At 43.2% G+C, this 22,500-nt stretch overlaps 1 protein-coding gene across 4 annotated transcripts in view; it reads right to left on the bottom strand.

Annotated features, from left to right (window-relative positions):
• PC (pyruvate carboxylase) overlaps nt 1–22,500 on the bottom strand; it is a 2,844,646-nt gene that overhangs the window by 2,420,808 nt on the left and 401,338 nt on the right. For all 4 annotated transcript variants that reach the window (XM_044073797.1, XM_044073795.1, XM_044073794.1 and 1 more), the window contains exon 4: nt 15,635–15,800. In XM_044073797.1, coding sequence (XP_043929732.1) covers nt 15,635–15,800 — 166 coding nt within the window. The remainder of the gene's footprint in view (nt 1–15,634; nt 15,801–22,500) is intronic.

The raw sequence follows: 22,500 nt of genomic DNA, 5'->3' as shown, positions 1-22,500 counted from the left end.
CAAAGAGCTAACCTTTCAATACAGCCTCAACTTTAAGGTGGTAATGACCATTTACAGATGCCTCAGCAGCTCTAAACTGTTGAGACGGCCACTGCACAAGAAGTCTCACAAGTATCAGACATGTGTTAGCCACTCAAGGGTGCCATCATGCCATGCAAAAGAGCTTGTAAGAAAAGTCAGACACAGCAATAACAGGGAAGCAGTGCTATCCTGTTCCACAGCAGGAGCTGAGTAATGCAGCACCACACAGCTACATCTAGTACTCACTAGGCACAAAGACAGCACAGTGGTCAACAAGTACATCCATGTGGGTGTGCACAACGAACAGGTAACCCAGATCAGCATATAAATGAGGAGGAAACTAGATAAACAGAAAGTAGGAAACAGAATATCAAGCAGATGTTTAAGCATAACATGCAAAATGTGTGGGGGGGATGAAAGGGTATTTTTCTCAGTGAAGAAAAAGCCCCTTTAAAAAGTGGTAAAAAAAAGAGTAGGTGGGGAAGGTACTGAGGAATGGTTGTGGATGGGATTTAGATGAAGGCAAGTAATAGAGGCATACAAACAGACAAACTCACTGGAGTGCTACATACAAGCTGGGGGAGGATAATGGATAGACACATAGAGGGTGGACAATTAGTGAAGAGGTGGACAGGAAAAAAACAAGGAATAGGGATCATCACAAGAAAGGGAAAACATCAGGATGAGGATGGGGGGATTCTTGAACAACTGGATGCCAAAGCTGGCCCAGATGTAACAAACACAGGCATCTCACACTTGAGTGGCTGATATGGGCCAGCTGTGCCCCTGGAGGCCAAATGGGTGGGGTTTGATAGTTATGTAACAGCACTAGTTGGGCCAGATTTTCCACATTCCAAGAAAGGGCATCCAACTGCCAGCATACCCCTGAAGCCACCAACCTTCACAAATATTCCCAAGACTTCTTCCTGCCCAATTTATAGTGAGAAGTCTTCACAATCTCCTCCTAACAAGCAAACAAAGGACATCAGTGAACTCCTGCAGGTCACTTTCAGCATGGGGTCTAGTCTCCCTGTGGAGATGGGGTGTTCAGGTCACTACAGGTGATGCAGAGCAACAGGAAGTGGCGAGAGTTATCGGAGGTAAACAGAGCCTCACCTCCTCCTCATCCACAATAAACCCACAGAAGGCTGACAAAATGGGAAAGAAGGATGATACATATGCAGATGGACAGTAGATGCATAGATGCCAGAAACTACTGTGGCAACCAACCAAACTCAGCTGCTGCTCTTTCACTGCTGGAAACAAAGTGTGCTTTCTTAACAACACATGTAAAACAGTTAAAGTGGCAGAAAACAATGGTACTGGTAATACTGCTTACACTACATCAGGCTCCTTTTTTTGAACCTTTACCTCCCACTACTGGATCAAGTCAAGGTTGCAGTGTTTCACGTCACCATATACATGTTGCCACTACTCCTGCCAGCTCATGCCAAGCATCCACTTTACAGAAAGGGGCACTGTAACTGCCAGCAGGTGCACCCTGCAGCTCTTGTGGAGAAAGAAAAGATATGTGCCATTCCCTGCATACCTCATTGGAGCCTTGCATTCTTCAGTCCCTGACATAACCATGGCCATTCCACCATGTTCACTTGAGGATCAAAATTGCAGTCCCATGCACACTAACATAAGTTTGTGTACTGTAGGTCACACAACACAGACCTGCACCGCTAAGGACATACACATGCAGCTGAGAGGTCACATGCTCAGTAGTCAGAATAACATGCTAGATCAGCAACTGCTTATTTTGATGGCCCATTGCTAACTGGCAATGATTCACACAATGTAGAGCTAAATGGCTTCATCCACATAACCACCACACTAAAGGGCTCTTGTTGTGCATTGATATTAAGCTTCAGAACTATTTTGCGCAACATCACTTAGAATCATACAACTCTAAAATTACAAAATTCCAATAAAGACTATGTAGCCAATGAGTTTCTGTGAGTTAAGTAGCCCTGCCAGGTAAAGTACCTCAACATCACCAAAAAAAAAACAAATATTTGTGCTGGAATGTCAGTGGGAGGGAGGCGCATGTCACGATTTGTGGGTAAGTGTGAATTAATGATGCCACCATGGCACTGTACTATCTACTGGTGGCTAGGGGAGTCAAACCATGAAGACAGGAAATCATGGGAAGGACATGTTATGAGGGGTGGGTGGTCCAGGACCAAGTATTGACGTATAACTACAGTATGGGGTTGGTTGTGCAGAGCACTAAATGCAACTGATTATCAGGGGCATAAAGGATGGAGGCTGCGGCCATTGGTTCATACATCTACAGAGTACCATACAAGACAACTAACTGATACGTTTCACTTTACAAAGTGTACAGGTTCTAACACGGTCACCTGAGGAAGGCAATGCCTTGAAAATTTATAAGTTAGGAAAATATAGCACTACAGCAGGCCCGAAATACACATAGTATTGCTCATCCTGTACAAATGTCTTGCAAATGAGCATCATTGGGAACATATCTGGAAAGACTGATGCAGGATGTGAATGTGATGGGGGTCATACTAGGTCTCAGCAAAAGGTGCCTCTAGGAGTTACTGAAATGATACTCCTTGGAAGGGATAAAGCACAGATATTTCAAAAGACAGATCCACCACAGCGATTGGACCACCAATAATGAAGCAGACCACTGAGGTCAGGAAGTTTTTGGTGAAACCTGCTGGATTAGGGAGAGGCCTTTCATTCTTGGGGGTGACTTGGAATGTGGGAACTTTGCTGACAACAACCTCAAGTTTCAGTAGAGGACTACTTACAGCCCCACCACTGCAAGCCAACATGGTTGACAATATCATATGTCATATCATGGCAGTTCAATCCCACCACTAGATGATGGGATCCCTGATGATCCAAAACCTCCTAGAATATCTGGTCAATGTTCACTTTCCATGACCTTAACCCACAATACAGTATTACAGTCACTTCTCAGTCTCCCCATCTATGAAAGTGATGAAGCACAACCCCCTTACATATGTAATTATGGCGATGTCTGATGTGCAGCATGTCCAGTCCAGGCACTGCCCTGTACAGCCTGGGTATACTACTGCAGTCATTTTATTTTGTGCTGTCTGTATCATGGGCCATAGCTGTAGACCAGTTGCCATCTCTTTGCCAGTGCTGCAATATACTATGCCCACCTCTGCATGCAATGCTACATTCTGTAGTATGCTACACACAAAGATCTTGCACATCATGTAACCTTGATTGCAGAGCTCCTTCAAGGTGTCCAAACACTGGAAACAAGAAGTTATGTACTCACCATACCGTTCGATGTATGTAGTCCATCTCGCCTCACATTCTTACCCGTGGGTTCGGAGCCGAATGTCTGCTCTGACTTGGCCATACTTTTTTAGCTCGAAGTCTTTCTATTGGCTGAGCTAAGATGGTATCCCATGCTGCACTGCTCTGTATCCCCAGATCTAGTTTGCTGCGAGCACCAGCACTCATTCTCCATGGAGAACACCACCTAAGGAAAGGAAAAACAAGCCAAGAATGAAGGGAGCTCTGAAACCAGACCTAACCTCCAGATCCTCCAGGACGGGGGAAGGAGGGGGGGTAAGTAAGAATGTGAGGCGAGATGAACTACATACATCGAACGTTATGGTGAGTACATAACTTCTTGATGTTATGTAGTCCAATCTCGCCTACATTCTTACCTGTGGGACAGCGTCCCCAGCACCTAAATCCTGGGAGGCTCAGTGGAAAATACTCCTGAGCACTGTGGAACCAAAGGAAGACCTGCCCCTAGATACCACATCTAACTTACAATGAGTAACAAAGGTGTGAGGAGATGCCCAAGTAGCTGCAGCACAAATATCATCCATAGACAATCTGGCCTGAAAAGCTGCAGATGTAGATACAGACCAGGTACAGTTAGCCTTCACCCGGAACAGCAAATCTTTTCCCCCTGATGTTCAATGTGATGCCCAACTGTTAACATAGGTTGATAGTAGCATCCCTGGTCTGAAGTAGTAGATGCCTGGTGGTGGCAGTAAGGAGCCAGTTGTCCAGATACAGAAAAACTTGGAATCCCTGACGTCTCAAGTGAGCAGTCACCACTGCCATGCATTTGGTAAACACCCTGGGGGCTGTGGTGAGACCAAAGGGCAGGGGCTCGAAACTGAAAGTGACTGGCTCCCAGCCGGAAGCGTAGGTGACTTCTGGATGCCCTGTCCATCTTTATGTGGTAGTAAGCATCCTTGAGGTCGATGGAGCACATCCACACTTCTTTTCCCAATAATGGGAGAATAGACTGCAATGTGACCATTCGGAACTTGGACTTTTGCACATGGGTGTTTAATCGGCTGAGATCCAATATGTGTCTCAGGTCCCCTGTCCTTTACGGCACCAAAAAGAATCTGGAGTAAGTCCCTAATTCGATCTGGTCTGAGGGGACATGTTGGATGGCTCCTTTTCCTAGCAGCTTTGAAACTTCTGAAGCTGCGTAATCCCTCTGACTGGGTGGAACATCCGGGATTTTCTTGACTGGAGGGGGATTTGACGAGAAGAGAATGACATATCCTCCGGAAATTATTCAAAGAACCCATTGGTCCTGGGTGATATCTTGTCAGGCCTCCGGGTATAATGAGATTCGATCCCCAACTGGCTCCGGAAATGCACAGTCGGGCCTCCCATCAGGAGCAGCGGTAGGGAGAACCACGAAAGGAATTGCGGTCTCCTGAGTTGCGAGGGCATCCTCTGCCCCTAGGGCGGCGTCTCCCTGAATAACCACCCCTTCCTGTGTCTCTGGAAGGGGGCTCACCTTGTGCACCGGGAAAAAAACTCTGATTTCTTGAACCACATTTTGCCACCCCTCTGGGCCTTGGGATAAGGCCTAGAGGGAAGGGAAAAACAGACTCCTACAGCAGAGAGTTTTTCCCTCTTGCTCGCACCTAGTGAGTGTGTCTTTCACCTTGGTTCCGAACAAAGAGGAACCATCAAACGGGGCGTCGGTGAATGAAGACTTGAAGGCCTCCGCGAAATGACAAAGGCGCATCCAGGCCTGCCTCCTAAGAGCAACTCCTGAACTTGCTGCCCTACTCACTCCCTCGGCTGCGTAGGAGATTAGCCTCATTGAGAAGTTTGCAATAGAACTGAAGGTAGACATCTCAGCATTGACCGCCTGGGCCACCGCCTGAGAAACGTTAGCCGTGAGAGTATCTCCAAGCTCCTTGAGGCGATCTCTCTGAAGCCATGTAAAGTGTGATAAGTAATTCAGGGACCGTAAGGTAAAGGTTGCTGAAGGGAACGTATGCTTCCCGTACCGGTCCATAGTCCTAGACTCCTTGTTAGAAGGATGGACGGTGGAAGAAGTCTCAGCTAATTCCTTCTGGGTGGCAGCTGCCACCACCATGGCATCCACAGGGACTCCCTTGGATAGAAATTCCTTATCAGGAGGAGCAGACAGAAATTTATTGTGTCTCCTGGGGACTGGTTCCATAGAGTCAGGGGTTTCCCACACCCTTCGACAAACCAAATCCAGAAGCTCGAATGGTGGAGATACCCAGGAGGCGGAGGGCTGAGCACCAAAGGCCTTCAGGAAGACCGACTCCTCCTTGCAGGGGGCTTTGGATGGCCAGTCACCTCTTTGCTTCAAAATCTCTAGGATGTCAGAGAAAGAAACATCCTCAGCGGATGACTTAGGGGACCCCTCCGATTCCTCGAGGTCGGTGTCTGACGTGAGAGACTCATCCTGGGAATCTATGTGCTTCCTCTTGCACATTTTCTTTCTGGGTGGCTCCTCAGGCAAAAACTCTGAGGGGCCCTCAGAAATATGGGGACCACTCGTGGGAGTACCCTGAGGCCTTGGGGCTCTGCTGTCCAGAGATAGATGGCGATCAGAGACCTGCACCGGTGTTGTAGGGGACAGAATGACCGACCCATATGATGCTGCTGATGACCTGGCCAGCATGCTCTGCATGGCCTCGAAGGCTGGTCCTCCCGGATCCGAAGAATGACCAGCCTCCGAAGCCAGGACAGGAGTCAGGCTTCCCCGTGCCGAGAGGTGTCACGAAGCCTCTCCCTCGGGTCCGACCGATGAATCCTGAGTCCTGAACCCCGTGGACGGTGCCGACGGGGTCGGAACTGACATCGAAACCGATAAGCCAGGAGGGGCTGTCGGAACCAACCTAGGGACATCACACGGAGCTGAGCACTCTGGCTCTGAAAGCTGGGATGTGCTCGGAGGAGGAAATATCGATGCAGGTTGAGGGACCGGCTCCGGAGCCGACTGGTTCGGAGCCGAGAACAATTTTGCCAGTACCGGTGACTGAAGAAGTCTCTGCACCACTCTATCGATGTCCACATCTGATAAGGTCCTGGAAGATTTGGAGGATAGAGAAGGAAATCGAGACCTCCTCTATAAAGGGGACCTGCGAGGAGGGGATACTGGCCTAATGCTAGGTGACTGGCTCCGAACAGGTTCCAAGAAGATTGGAGCCGAAGCAGGTTCCATAACCACAGACACCTCCTGCGGCCCTGAGGACAATGAAGCCGAGGAAGTCGATGCAGACTTTGCTATTTTCTCCAGGGGCTCCAAGTAGACTGATGGAGCCGGAGATCTCTTTTTAGCTTTTAAAGATTTTGCCTTGGAGCTGGAAGCACTCTCAAAATCCTCCTCGAAGGACAGTTTCAGAAGTCCCTTCAAAATCAATTTGTTCTTCCTTTCCTGAAGAACATGCAGACTAAAGGCATGACAGAAACTGCAATATTCCTGGAGATGAATCGCTCCCAGACAGTACACACAGAGTGTCCATTGGTAATGGACATTTTATAGCTGCACTTAGAGAACTTCTTGAAGCCAGAGGGCTTATGCTCCTTAGTATCTTTGGACATAGTAACCAACAACAAGTAACCAACTGAAAAATCGACCAACGGTCAAACAGACACAAGATGGGTACAAGCCAACAACAGACAGAACACCACAAAGATCTCTAAGTCAAACGATCCTCAGACACAAATACAAAGGGGGAGGACTAATTCCTCTAATTTAAATGGTTTTAGTCCATGGAAACTTTTAGCACACAAGGAAAGCAAGGGGACAGACTAGGTCCTTTAACTGAAACGGGCCTAGCCCGTTGGAAACAGCTAGTGGGATACCAAAGAATAAACAATCAAGAAAAACACAACTTTTTCACAATACAGACAAGAACACACACAATAGCTATTAAAATAGCTTTTTTTTGCAAAAACTTCTCTGATATCAGAAGAAAAAAGGATATTTAGCCACAGCCAAGAGCGAGACCACATCCGAGCTACACGAGTGGCAAACGACATCTGGGGATAGAGAGCAGTGCAGCATGGGATACCATCTTAGCCCAGCCAATAAAAAGACTTTGAGCTAAAAAAGTATGGCCGAGTCAGAGCCGACATTCGGCTCCAAACCCACGGGTAAGAATGCAGGCGAGATTGGACTACATAACATCATTACTTCAGTTGACAAAATTCACACCCCACCCTTTCCCAACAGCAACTATACTATGTTCTTTGTAATTCACTACAGCAGTACTAACTCCTGTGAGGAAACCCACAGCCTACACCACAGAGGGTAGTGGCCTGTGGGAGGAGCAGAGACACAAGGCACAGCACAATGGCCATGGCAGAACCTGTCTTGGCCTTTAAAATATTAGCCAGGTTGCAATGCTTAGCAGAGGTGTGCACTGAAGACCAGGCAGCTGCTCCAGAGATGGCCTAAGTAGTAAAACTCTTTTATAAAGGTTGTGGTAGTAGCTCTGGCAGTGACAGGATGAGCTCTCACTGGACCAGGGACTAGTCTGCAATGAGCAGTGCAATAAAGTACAGCTTGTTGACAGTCTTTACCTCTCTGCTCTTGGCAAAAGCAGTAAAAATCAGGTATAATTTTCTGTAGTGTAATTTACTCTATATTGGCAGAAGCTCTGTTTATAAACATTTATGGAATACAAAATCTTCCCCCATTGTTCTGAGGAGCCAGAAGAAAAACAGGGGAGTAAATAGTCAGGTTCAGAGATACCTGTAAAACTAACTTAGGCATGAAAGATGTTTAATCTGGAACATGACTGCGTCCTTCTGGAATAAAAAATGAGGGCTTCCTGCACATGACAATCTGCATTTCTAAAATATGCCTAGCTAAGGTCAAGTGTGCCACAGCAAGGCAATATTCCAAGACAAAAATTAAATGGTGATGGAAGTACCTGGTTGAAATGGAGACAGCATATGCTTTTCCAGTTCATTTTTTTTTTTTTTGAGACCTCGTGGTGGAATGATCTTTTTGTCCTATCTCAAATAAAGCATCCCTTAAGAACTGTTTCACTGACAGCTAGCAACAGACAGGGAGGGTTCCAGGGGTAGATATACAGAAATGGCCAGAGAGACATAAAAAGACCTGTTTTATATATACCTGACAGGTAGGTCAGAACCAGAAATGTCTATGCAGAGTATGGGTTCAGTTCTCTGCTGCAGCACCAATGGGGGAATTTTCCACTTTGCCACAACACTTCCTTCTGTTGGATTTCGTGGCCTTCCTTCAAAATATGCAGCATGTCCTCGGAAAAAAAAATGTGCCTAAAAGGAATGAGTGTTAGGGCATTTACATAATCAGCTTTACTGTTGGTAACTTGAGGTGGATCACAAACGCCACTGTTCTGGGTCAAAAGGTGAACATGCTGTGGCAACAGAACTGGTTCTTCTCCTACTGGTTCTTCTCCTACCACACTCTGTAAAAGAGAAAGAACCCAACCTGTATGAACCAAAATGGTGAGATCAGTGGCATTTTGGCTTTACTCACTTATCTTCTGAAATAGTCCAGATCAAGGCTACTGGAGGAAAAGCACACAGAAACAGATGCTTGGGTTATGGAGAAAATACCTGCTGCCCAAGCCTCATGCTACCCTGGTGCAAAACCAGCTCAACTGCTTGTTTTCAAAAGAAACAAAAATGGTCTACTTTTCGGATATCATACTTGCACAGACTGTGTCCAAGAACTAGTCCCTGTTTAGCACCCATTCACTAGGATCCATTTGTGTTCTGCTCAACTGGTCAGCCAATGCACTCTCCTGGGACAGAATGTATACTGCCTAAGGATCAGACCTGGCTCCCACAACAGTACTGCTAGCCTACATAACAGGCAGTGTGTCCCACCTCGACTGTTAATATACCAAATCACTGCAATACTGCCTTTTCTGGATTTGCAACATTTTTAGCTGTCAGGCAGGCCTGAAGGCTTTGATGGCTTGTATCACTATCATAATTTCTGTTAGCTTGATGTGCTTCTTGCTGAATACCCTGCACAAAGTTCCCTGAATTCTCAGGATCCTCACTTCATGTCTAATCAGTCTACTGTGCGCAAGCATCTGAGTCCATAAATGGTACAGCCAGGTTTAGAGAAACTTGTTCCGACTATCTTGAGCATTTTTTTTAATGCGAAGTAACTGTGAGATTACACACAGTAACAATTAGGTATGATAGCACCACCAATTTCCTCAAATGAAGTCTTGCTAGAGGGACCACCAATATACAAGAAGTCACACATCTCAGGATTCCAAGGAACTCTCTGGCGGGGATCTGATTTACGTTGGCAATCTTTCTAAAACTGTCACATTTTGTCACAGAAGCAGGATCTTGTCTTCTGGTAGGAATACATTTTGTTTCCCTGCATATATCAGTCTCTATAAACACAACTAGTCTCATAGATGGAAGCTGGGACTCTAGAAGATTTACAGAGTTCCTTGAACTGGACATAGTTGGCCCTGGTTTGCACAGACTCAGGCAGGTGGTTTGGCATAATGGTTAAGATCTTTACTTCACAGGCAAAATGCACAAGGTTTCATGCTGACCTCAAATTATTGATTAGTCTTAAAATGGCCCTTTCACAGCAATTGACCTAGAACTCGCCTATGAACCTAAGATGTGTGTAAATGCCAATGTCAAAAAAGATGCTGCACTGAAAACACGACACCTTTTAATCACATGTTGCAGTCAAAATGCATAACACCTTTAACTGACCACTAATTAAAATGAAAACTAAGACAGTTATGTGCTTTCGTCCCACCTGAAGTAACAAGGACTTCATCAGAACAAGCATTTCAGTTGACACCACTTCCTTAAAATAACTAATGATGTATTATGCGGCCCTAATAAAAAAAACACAATTACACTTGACAGGATCAAAGTTTTAAACTATATTTAACAGACAGTTTGTCATTTAAGCCTGGTATGTTTTCAGCATTGTTTTTTTAATTGTCAGAATAATTCACTGATTCAAGCAACTTGTTAAAAGCACTGCATCATTGGCTAATCTTCTCAATACCAAAAATCTAAACAACGTTCAGGGTGTCCTTCAATGTGTTTAAACAATTAGCTGGTTCTAGATCTCTTTTTAATGTTGTATACATATTCAGAAATCCTAGCTTTAAAATGCTTTTCTATCTTCCCAACAGAAAATGGAGAATTTTAACAATAAGTGGCTTATATTTGGACTAGTCAGTGATAAAAATATGATTTTCTGCACCAAGCTGGGGGGGGGGGGCTTTTAGAAAAGAGAAGAGTTTTTAAGAACTATTTTGAGCATCCACGTGACAGCATAGGGTTTTACAAGACACATTGTGGGTACTTTTAAATGCAATATATGTAATCAATGTTGTCACATTCGAGAAGGTAATCAGGTGGAGACTCTCCCCCCTATGGTTGTGTTTACGGGAAGATTTACTTTAATTGTGAATCGAAGGGAGTGGTATATGTGCCCCAGTGTCAAAAATATCCAGCATTTTATATTGAGAAGACAGAAATCATGTCAACTCATTACATCCGAGTGACGCCTGCAGGTGCATCTGCAGTTACCTCCTACTGCTCCTCTAAGCGTTAAATATTACTTGTTCGTACTTGCATTAGTTATTCCAAAACCATGCTACATCCAGGGTATCAGAATATTTTATCTTGAAGTATACATGATGGCAGACACAACTGTATTGATATTTTACCTTTGTCGGTGAGCATTTGTTAGAATGCTAAGGTGATAACTTAATTTTTAAAGGCTCAGGCCACACCCACTAGGAGTTAAAGGTACACACACAAAAGAGTTGTACTGGAGGGAATGAAAGCCTTTCTGTCTTTAAAAGTTATTTCATGAACATTGGAAGGTTGTTAAAAGGTGAAAAGGCTGAGAATTTAATTGGGAATTCTCCAGATCCACTCAGTCTTAGATACTGCCTGTGATCTTTGTAGATGGGACTGAAGAAGCATATATTCTTCAGCTCCAAAGTGACCAAAATGGCCCGTGAATAGGAGGAAGGAAAAGAGACTGATAGGCCAACATCCTGAACCTGGTCACTTTTTTTTTCAACAAACATCTTTATTAAATTATCGCATATGGCATAAGCAATTTTACACTTCCATAAATGAAAAACAAACAAAACGACACCACTTTAGTTGCAAACATTATACATCATAGACACCACTGAAACAACTGTAGTTGCAAACATTATACATCAGTTAAAATATATGCAGTCATTGTCTGTTAAGCATTATATGGTTCATTCAAATCCTCCCTCTTAAACCTTGTTCCTTCGCTGCATATATTGTTCCCACAATTCCCATTTTTTCCTATGCAGTTTGCTCCTTCCCTTTTCTAAAGATCCCGGTTTCAGTTGTTTTATCTCTGTTACTATATTCACTACTTCTAGTAAAGTTGGTCTAGACTTTGATTTCCATTTTCTAGTAATTGCTTTTTTGGCAGCCACCATAATTATACTCAGCAAGGCTTTACTATGTCTAGGCAATTACGATTTTGTATCATAGCTCAAAAAAGTAATCTCCCCAGTCAGTCCAATCCACTCACACAAAATGACCGAGAGAGGGGTCTGCAAGGAATCCCTAAAGTCTGACAGCTCATTACACTCCCAAAACATATACTCCCAGCCACCACTTTTTTGCCCGTCACACTACCAACATTTGCTAACCACTTGAGGAAAAATTCTTTTGAAGTCTACTTGAGGCATAAAAATACCTATGTAAACACTTTCAAAGATCCTAAATATTCTAGAATTTGTTGCATATTTGGCAGATATACATATATCCCCCATTGTCTCTTTGTGAATTGCTTATCCAGTGTCTCTCCTCCCAATCCTTTCTAAGCTCTCTGATTGATTCTTATAATTATCATACAATATTTTATATGCTCTACTAATTATTCCTTTTCTAATGGCAGCTTCTGTTCTACGTGCTATTAAAAACTCTATCAGTGCAGGCCTTTCATTTAGGACCCCCCCCCATACTTCTTTCTCTTTGCCTACACTCTGTCTTCCATATAAAGGATTGATATCAATCTCTAACCTGCAGTCCAAATAAATTCTTGGCCTCTTCCCATTCTATTACCTTTCCCTTTCTAGTGATTTGCTCCCAATAACCTTGGTTTCTTTGCCAGTTTTCTCCAATAAATTCCAGCCCACTCTTGCTTATTACATGTATCCCTAACCACTGACATCCCTTCTTTTATTCATTCTCATGCTGGTTTAATTCTTAGAATGATGCCTTGCTATTTTATGAATATAACAATCTGTATGATTTTTTTTGTTATCCTTAAAAATCCGCATCCAAAATCCCAATCTCTCCTTATTTCTTGAGCATTCCTCTCTGTAGCATCATTCCTTTTCAATCTGAATTATAGTTTTCTGCTTGTGCTATGTACAACAGCCTTAACTGTGTTGCTCTAAAATACCCCCTCAAATTGGGTAATCCTAGTCTACCTTGTTCTATTGGTAGAATCAGCTTATTCCAATTGGCCCTTGCTGTCTTCCCTTCCCAGATAAAATCCATCTCTCTCTTTTTTTTTTTTTTTTTTTTAACTGTTATCCACAGCTTCTCCTCCCTGGTTAATAAAATATGCCTGATCTGTGCATAAGACTAAAGGGACTAAACATTTTAATTGCTTGTGTCTTAGTATCCATATCCATATAAAAACATTTCCAGTTTCTCAATTTTTGTATTATCTTCTGTTTAGTCTCTTCCCAGATATCCTTAGCTGCCACAACAGAGTCATTTCTAATCCATACTCCTAAATACTTCATTTTATCATGTCCCCATAAATATGGATATTGTTGGATCAATTCATGTGTGGGTACCTAATTTACTGTTACTGCCTTTGTTTTAGATTCATTAATGTTGCATCCCAAGAAGATCTGAAACTGTCTTAAGATGTTCCACAGCACTGTAATGTCCCTTTCTGGTTTTGCCATGTGTAAAATAATATAATCTGCAAACAGAGCCAGCTTTTCCTGACTACCATATCAATTATATCCTTGAATTTCTGAGTCCCTTATTTTCTTTGCCAATGGTTCTAAATATAATGCAAACAAAGGGGGAAGCGGACAATCCTGCCTGGTTCCTCTACTCAAGCAGAAGTTATCAGGGAGGACCCCACCCACTTTAATTTTCACCTCTGATCCCTCATATATACTTCTAATCATGAACCTGGTCACTCTTAGGAATCTGTTTAGCGCCTCAGCAGAGCCAGGATGGGCGTCTAACGGCCATCCTTCTTTGGGAGCAGACAGATTCTGGATTGAAATCATTTACCCTTCGTTCTCAAAGAAGACCTCTCCGTTTCATGGGCTCACACGGAAAAAGCTAGTCATGCCCAAGTACTGCTGGCTAGGTCCAGTCCTGAAGTAGTAGTATTTGTATGAACAGAGGGACCAACCTGTCTGAAATTAATATCCCTTCCTCTGTCAGTAACTGGGCTGTAGCCAGTTCTGTTTGAAATGTGAAAGCCTGCCCCCCTGAGAGATGGAAAAAAAGGACAGGAAGAAGGGAATGAAAGGGGAAGGGGTTGGTAGCATAGCCAATACTGGCTGACAGTTTCCTAGTAGGAGAAGGCTTACTCTTCTCTGCTCCTCCTGCTTCTAACCTCTACCACCTCTTTAGACCTTTTTTTTTTAATTTCCCTTTCTGTCACAAATGCCAACCTTCTGTCTTAACTGGTCTACCCATGTTTCTTTCTTGTAAATGGGAAACTCGAGTTCAGAAGGTCTTGACTTATCTTGGAAAAGGACAGTGAAATTGCTGCTTTACAAACTTTACAACTTTACCCTTCTCCTTCAGTCCTCAGAAAATCTTCCATGAGGGACAGCCACAAAGCAGATTCTTGTTTAGGAGTGCAACCAGCAGCAGCCCCTTCACATCCTCTTGCAAAGGCTGAGACCTTAGCGAGGCATGATTTCTGATCACAGTACCAATTGTTATTGCAATGTAACAGAACTTAGTGGCATGTTCACCGACTTGTCTTAGACAATTTGCATATAAATTATTTTAAAGACTTCTCAGCGGATTCTGACACCATGTCCTCAATCTGCTTGAGGAACTTGTCTTGATGCTTAATTAGGTACACGTGGCATATGCACCAATGCAAAAGTGTACACTTTCTTCACAAATCTTAAGAATTCTCTGCTTATCATTAACAAGTATAGAGAGTTCTGGTGCTAACTCAGACCTCCTAGTAGCTTCTAGAGGAATAAAAGCTACGTCCATTTTTTTTAATTTACTTATTTCTTTACACAGACGTTTGCAGGCTTATTTGCCCCTACAACATCTTATACATCTATGCTTTGTTCAAACATATGTAACTAAGCAGCCTTTGCTCAAATTTTCAATACCATAGTAGAGTTTACCACAGATAGACTGTGTTAGCCAGTGGTTCAGATTAATTTTTTTCCATTTTCTCCAACATTGGGTAATCAAGGAATTAGTACATCCAAGTTATGGAGCCAAACCTCCCACACAGGGGGTGTGTGCATGTATGATTGCCTCACTGAAAGAATGATGTTTTATTCTGTTTTGCTTTGTTTTTTCAGTTGAACTTTTCTGTATTAAAAATTCAAAAAAGAATTTGCTCCTTTCTAACCTGGTCAAACATACGGAATCAAAGAGTCTGTTTTCTTACAAGCTTATGTCTGGGAGTCTGAGACCCAGGAATGTTGATTTAGATGAGTCATCGTAAGCCTGGAAAACTGTTGTGTGTGTATTGGGGGTGGGGGTTAAAAAACACCTGATGTTCACCACCTAAGCAGAATTGCAATGAAAATAATCATTTGGAGGAAATGGCTTTCCAAAGACACACGTGTTAGTATTTCCTGCTTTTAAAGGTCTCCAATGCAATACAAAATTTTAAAAATTCAAATAGATGACCCACACGACAGGTATTTATGTTTTTCTGGAGTAACATAGAAAGGACTCGTGGAGTCCCTGACAGATGACTAACTACTTCTTGTAGTCCAGTGTCTCAGACAGACATGGGGTGGTGGAGGTGCTCAGATTGCTGGGGACACCCAGAGAGTCGGACGCCATACAAGATGGACAGGTACACACCACTAGATAAGGATTCATGCTGTAGCACTGAGCCCCAAATATGAACATGTACTGAACAAGCATATGTTGTAGAGATTTGACACATGAATTATGAAAATGTAGATAATCCTTTAACGGATTACTTTAACAAAACACTGATGAGTTCCTCCACTAATCAAAAAAACTATAAATGTCTCAAATTAAGTTGCTGACACAAAACTGCACATAGATTAATAAATAGCGCTGTTTGGACACATCATATTTTTACCTGCAAGAATGGCAATTGCACGTGCTTCAACTTTGTCCCCCATCTTCCTCACAACCTCAGCGGATGGGCCAATAAATCGCACCCCAGCATCGATACAGGCCTGAGCAAAGTCTGATCGTTCAGAAAGAAACCCATAACCTGGATGGACTGCATCAACTGCATTTTCCTACAATAATCAAACATACATGTTATTAAAACCCTTAAGCAAACCACATCATGTCTCTACCATGTACTACATATATAATACACTACTGGTATACAGGGTTATTAATGGATATGATTTTTGTTTCCAATTTCATACTAAGATTTTGCAAAGAAACACAAAACACAATGATTTAAATTCTAAGAAATCTGACACCAGGCTTTTACAAAGGTAGAAGAAAAACGTGCTGCACTTGGCATATCAAGAGATAAATGATGATATCCACCTTCCTCAACCAGTACGACTGCAACCACTGGATTTCAGTCAGCTCAGCATCTGAAACTTTCCCTGGGTCAGGCCCCCATACCCACAATACTCTGCATTCTCTCATTGTTTCCAAATCTCAAGGAGACTACTTGAAAGAAACACACAAGAAAATCACCAAACATCATAATCCACATAAACCATACCTGGTTACCCAAGTGCCCCCTTCAGACCATGTCTACCTGAGACCAGGGCAAGGAAAGAGACGAAGATGGACATGACCATTCACATATACTATTATGACGAATACATGACTTTCATATTTGAAATCAGCAGACCCATATTCATCAACCAGAAGGTTGGCGTCCCCAGATCTGTCCTCCTGGGTGGCTAATACAGAATCATACTTAAGATAAATGGGCCATGGAGAGAAAGACGTGGAATCACATCTAGCTTTTAGTGTCTCAAAGTATGCAGTCAAGTCCATAAAAATACTACATAATTATCATCCATGGATACATTACGGGAAAAAAAAAATGTCCAAGAAACAGCCACTGCTCTGGCACAGAGGGGAATGCTTTATTGTACTTTTTGCAATATAATCTAATGGTGTCTGAAAGCTCAATTTCTTTGTAGAAAAATAATCAAATAACTCAATCTTTTCCTTAAGATTTGATTACAGTCTCATGAAATCTTAGCTGCCTCTGTATACTAGCACAGTGCAGATAGTATTCATTCATGTTGGGGGAAAAAATGGGGAAAAAAGGCAAATTTAGCGACTGAATTAAATTTATTTTTGTTGCTAAATCAGGCATGAAACAATGGTTTGTTTACAAAGACACTCAATCATTATGAAAATATCATGTAAGGGGGTTTTACAGAAAAGGACTGCAACTCACTCTTCTGACAGAAGTTATTCCAGTCAAAAAAAAAGGCCATCAGGAACAGTACCTTAAGTCAGCCTTAGAAGCAGCTTCAAAAACGAGGTAAAGATAACTTTTCAAGCATGAAGGATAAATCACACAAAAAAGAAAAGGCTCTCTAAATGGTGGTCTATCCTGGAACACATGTTCAGGTAGTCTAGAACAGCTCACATAGGAGAAAACTAATCAAAGTCTTTTGAAGTAACAAAAGAATGGAAAAGCATGTGTATTTGCTTTACTATGCTCTCCTAGTATTTGCTGGGTTTCTGACTAGAAGTGAGTATTTGGACAACCCCAAAATGGTATGCAGTATCCATGGCCATTACTGTTGCAAATAACAGTTACTCCACTCCCAGAGAGTGGAGGTTTGAGTGAGGCTTGCCTGATAGTTGAATCAGCAAGGTTCCAAAGGCCTCTGGACAAAGGCTTCTCCAGAAGATGCAGTGAAAGCAGTGAGAACCACATTTGTTGAGGCCAAAATGAGGTTAGGAGGATTATTCTGGATTTGTTTTGTATGACTTTCTGGATGAAGTTTGAGATAAGACAAAATGGACGATACAACAAGCATAAAATAAGATTATGGCCATTTCTGAATGAAGCTGTCCCTTGGATACTCCACCAGTGCGGAAATGAGGGAGTAGAAGTTGGTATAGGCTGTGAATGAAAAGAGAATACAGCTAAGCTTCCTCCAGTGACAGAAGAGTTTCCATGTTACTTATAAGCGGAAACCAGTCATATTACACTATAGAAAATGACTGCACCTGTCTGCTACAGAAAGTACAGTTGTGTACACTTACCATAAATGTAGATATTCGAGTGTATTCACTGTTGCAGTCATTACATTTGGGTTATCTGCCTGCAAGTAGCCTTTCAGCCCGCCTGAATACCAGAGTCGTGGGTCCTGCGTCAGTTGCTGTCTCTTCTTCCATGACGTCAGGTTGTCAGGGGTATAAAACATGCAGCCAATGCCATTACATCAGTTTTTTTTTTTTTCCCCAGATGTCAAGTGCCCCCATAATGGGAAGCAATTATATGTTATGTTACACTGCCAACAAAAAGCAAATACACCAGAAAGCTCAAATACACCAAACAAGAAGGAAATGTAGAGCCAGGAGAAGTCAGGGTGCTGGAGGGAGGGTAACCAGGACTGCAACAGTGAATACACTTGAACATCTACATTTGTGGTAAGTGTATACAACTGTACTATGTTCTTCGAGATTCACTGCCGCAGTCATTACATTTGGGTAGAGGAGGAAGTTAGAGAGCATTAGGACCAGCTATTAATTCCTGCAATACTGCAGTGGCAAAACCAGCTCTGGATTTAGAAAAAATATGCATATGGTAATGCTTGGTGAAGGTATGAACAGAGCTCCAGGTAGCAGCTTCTAGGATGTCCCTAGTAGGGACCCCTCTGAGAAAGGCTGTAGAGGTAGATGCAGTCCTGGTGGAATGTGATCTTATCCCTTGTGGGGTAGGTTTTCCATGGTGCTTATAGCAGAAATGAATGCAATGGGCTATCCATTTAGAAATGGTTTGCTTTGAAATGGCCTTCCCCTCCGCCCATACAGCAAAGCCAACTAGCAGCTATTCAGATTTTCTCAGAGGCTTAGTCTTGTCCAAATAAAATCTAAGTTGTCTGTGCATGTCCAAAGAGTGCAGAATTTGTTCTCCCTTGTTTTATGAACTAGGGAAAAGGGTAGGCAAATGAATGGACTGATTTAGGGCCACACTAGACACCACCTTGGGCATAAAGGAAGGATTGGTCCTGAGAGAAACCCTGTCTGCATGGAAGATAATGAAGGGCTCCACTGCCATGAGGGCCTGTCATTCAGACACTCTTCTTCCTGAGGTGATTGCTAAAAGGAAGACTGTTTTCCAAGAAAGGAATTTCAACTCTCCAGTTGCAGCTGGTTCAAATGGAGGGAGAGTGAGCTTTTCCAATACAAAGTTAAGGTCCTAGGCTACAGTAGGGGCTCGCCTAGGGGGAGGGGCTTACATTTTTAGCCCCTCAGGGGAATTGCTTTAACAGGGGGTGAGAGAAGAGGGGTGGTTCAGTATTATAATGTGCTGAAATTGCAGATGCATGAATTTTAATTGACCAGAAGGATAGGCCCTTGTGGAGCATTTCTGTTAAGTACTGACAAATATGAGGTGAACTGGGCACCATAGTGCCCATACACTGGGTCTGGCTCCAGGAACAGTATCTTTTCCACTTTTCAGCATAGGATTTTCTAGTACTAGGTCTCCTTGCTTCCAGAATGACCTCTAGCACCTGCTTACTGAGGGATGCTATTGGAGAGCTCAAGGAATTAGCCAGGCTGCAAGGTTCAGGGTTTGAAGCTGAGGGTGCAGAATCTGACCCGGCTGCTGGGACAGCAGGGAAGGTGTCTGAGGTAGGTGCCATGGATCCATCAGTATCATGCTGCGCAAGACGGGGTACCAATGCTGGCGAGGCCAGTCTGGTGCAATAAGAATTGTCCTTGGTTTGTCCTGTTAGATCTTTAGCAGAACCTTCGAGAGGAGAGGCAGAGGGGGAAAGACATAAACTGAGAAGCTTTCCCAGGTAAAGGGCAGGGCATCTACTTTCCAAGCTTAACTGTGGGGAGTCCTTGTGCAGAATTTGTCCAATTGGTAGTTCTGGGGGGAGGCAAACAGGTCTATCTCTGGAGTCCCCCATTTGTTCCTCAAGAGGTTAAATATTTTTGGTTCCAGTTTCCATTCATGTGGGTCCATGAGATTTCTGCTTAGGTCGTCTCCCAGTGAATTTAGCTTGCCTGGCAGGAATTGAGCTTGTAGGTGCACTTGGTAGCTCAAGGCTGTATTCCAGAGCCATGGCTAGTCTGCAGAGAGGGTACGAATGGATTCCCCCCTGCTTGTTTATGTACCACATAACTGTAGTGTTGCTTGTCTTTACCAATAATTGTCCTGGAAGGATGTGGTCCTTGAAGGCCATCAGGGAATTCTGTACAGCTAACATTTCTTTTTGGTTGCTAAGTAGGTGCATCTGACTCTGGTTCTATTTGCCCTGCCAAGTGAGCCCCCCCATGCACAGTCTGATGCGTCTGTAGTTAGGGTTTGGGCAGCAGGGGGTAGATTGAAAGGGAGCCCTTGTTGAGGTGGCAGGCGTCTGCCCACCAAAGGAACTCTGTCTTTATACAAGGAATTTGTGGCCAGTAGTTTGAAGTACACTATCAAATAAACGTGTTTCTCTGGCGTGAGGTAATCCATCTGGGAAGTTGTGTTCAAGCTTGCTCCCAGGAATACAATTTGTTGGCAGGGTACTAGATGAGATTTCTTTTCGTTTATGGTGTACACCAGCAAGGTTAGAAGTTTCTTTACAAATGCCAGATGTTTTAATAGCATGTCCTGGCTTTCTGCCTGAAATCAGACAGTCGTTTAGGTATGGGTATATTTGAATATTTCTCTGCCTGCAAAATGCAATGGCTGGAGCTAGACACTTTGTGAATACCCTGGGCACAGTAGATAAAGGGAAGTGCAGAGAACTGATAGTGCATGGAGCCTGCTCTGAAGCGTAGGTATTTCCTGCAAGATTCCCTTATTGGAATGTGCAGGTAAGCTTTCTTTAAGTCTAAGGTTGCCAACAAGGCATATTTGCCTAGCGTAGGAAGCAGCTGTTGAAGTGTTAGCATTATGAATTAATTTTGGAATTACCAAAAAGGTGTTTAGATAGAGAGGTCCAGGACAGGACGCCAGGAGATGTCTTTTCTGGGTACCAGGAAAAGTCTTGAGTAAAAACCTTATCCCCTTTCTTCTGCTGGGACAGGTGGAACAGCCCTGCTACTTAGAAGAGAGAGAACATGCTGTTGAGCCTCTGCCCATTGATTTGGGGGTAGGTCTGGCCAACCGTTTGGGGTTATTAATGTGTGGAAGTGGAATCTGTATCCTTGGAAAACTATATTTAAAACCCATTTGTCCTGGGTAATGAGTTCCCAGTTTTTTGCATGCAGGGTGAGCTTTCTTACTAAGGGAGCAGGCAGTTGAGCAGGGCTTGGAAGGGTTAAGGTTAAGTCATTGTGATATTTTTCCATAGGGGTGGTGTCTTACTACTTCCAGCTTTGGAAGTGGGAGTCCCCACTGTATAGGCCTGTGTGTAGCCTGAGACTGTAACCTAGGTGGTCTACTGTTCCTGGGTTTGGACTAAGGTCTGGAAGAGACTGGAAAGGACCAGTTCTTAGAAGGTCAATGCCTACTAAATCTGGGAGGCTGTACTTGCAGGAAATCTGTAACAGTTTGCATAGATTTAGTTTTTTCCTCCATCTTTTTAAGGACTTTTTCTGCCTTGTTGCCAAACAGGCGGTCTTGGTTTAAGGGAGCATCCAGTAATTTAGCTTGAACATGATCTGGCAAGTTTTGATCCTTAAGCCAAGCATGCCTTCTAAGTACAGACCCAGTGACAGCAGTCCTGCAAGATGCTTCTAAAGAGCCAAAACCACATTGCAAAGTATGTTTACCCACTTATTCAGCAGTTACCGCCTACTGCTCCTCTAGGCGTCAAATATTGGTTGTTCATATTTGCATTAATAATTCCAAAACCATGCCCTATACGAGGTATCAGAATATTTTATCTTGAAGCATACATGATGGCAAACACAACTGTATTGATATTTGACCTATGTCAATGAGTATTTGTTAGAATTGTAAGGTGATAACTTTATTTTTTAAAGACTCAAGCCACACCCACTAGGAGTTAAAGGTACACAATCAAAAGAGCTGTACTGGAGGGAATGAGTTAAATCCTGTAATTCTTTATGTTCAGCACAGTCAGGAATCAATATCATTTCCTGTTTAAGTAGTCCCATAATATGCTGTTGATACTTTAACATATGAAACTGGCAATTTAAGGCCCTAATGGCCAAAGTAGCAGAAGTGTATACGTTCTTACCCCATCTCTGCAAGGCCCTGGAATCTCTATCAGAGGGGGTAGGGTTTTTGGCAGCAGTAGCCTTAATGCCCTTTGGTCCTTGGGAAATTGTCTATGAATCCGCCGTAGAATTCTTGAAGAGGAACTTGTGGGAGTCAGGTACTCTAATACCGGTCAGGTTTTCTGGGAGCTGGAGGTAAAGTGTCTGGAGCCAGGCTAGATTCCAAGAAGGCATCATCTACAATGTCCAGAACAGGAGGGATAGCTAAAGGCCTGTGTTGAGGGAGGAGTAAGAATTCCCTAAACCTCTTTTTGGAGTCAGAGTAATCCTGGCTTTCCCAGCGGAAATGCTTCTTACGAGTGTGCAAGGTTTCACCAAAAGAAAAATCTTCTGGAGACGAAGCAGAGGGAATGGAATCCTATGCATCAGAATTCTCATAGGTCGATAAGGGCAAATCCTGGTAATCAAAAGAAACAAAAATTTCAGAATCCAAGAATCAGAAGGAAAATCAGTTCTAGGTCTCTTAGAGGGAGAAGGCTGGCTTTCCATAATTAAAGTAATAAGGTCTTCAGCCATTCTAAGCATTTGTTTTTAAGCATATGGGCCTGACCATGTGGTTTGGACATCGGTTTTCTAAGCATGGGTCGAGTTTTA

The sequence above is a fragment of the Protopterus annectens genome, chromosome 6.part0 (genome assembly GCF_019279795.1).
Source record: "Protopterus annectens isolate FY-2018-M chromosome 6.part0, PAN1.0, whole genome shotgun sequence".
Taxonomy (NCBI): domain Eukaryota; kingdom Metazoa; phylum Chordata; order Ceratodontiformes; family Protopteridae; genus Protopterus; species Protopterus annectens.
The sequence above is the reverse complement of the archived record's forward strand: the minus strand, read 5'-3'. Positions and strand labels throughout refer to the sequence as shown.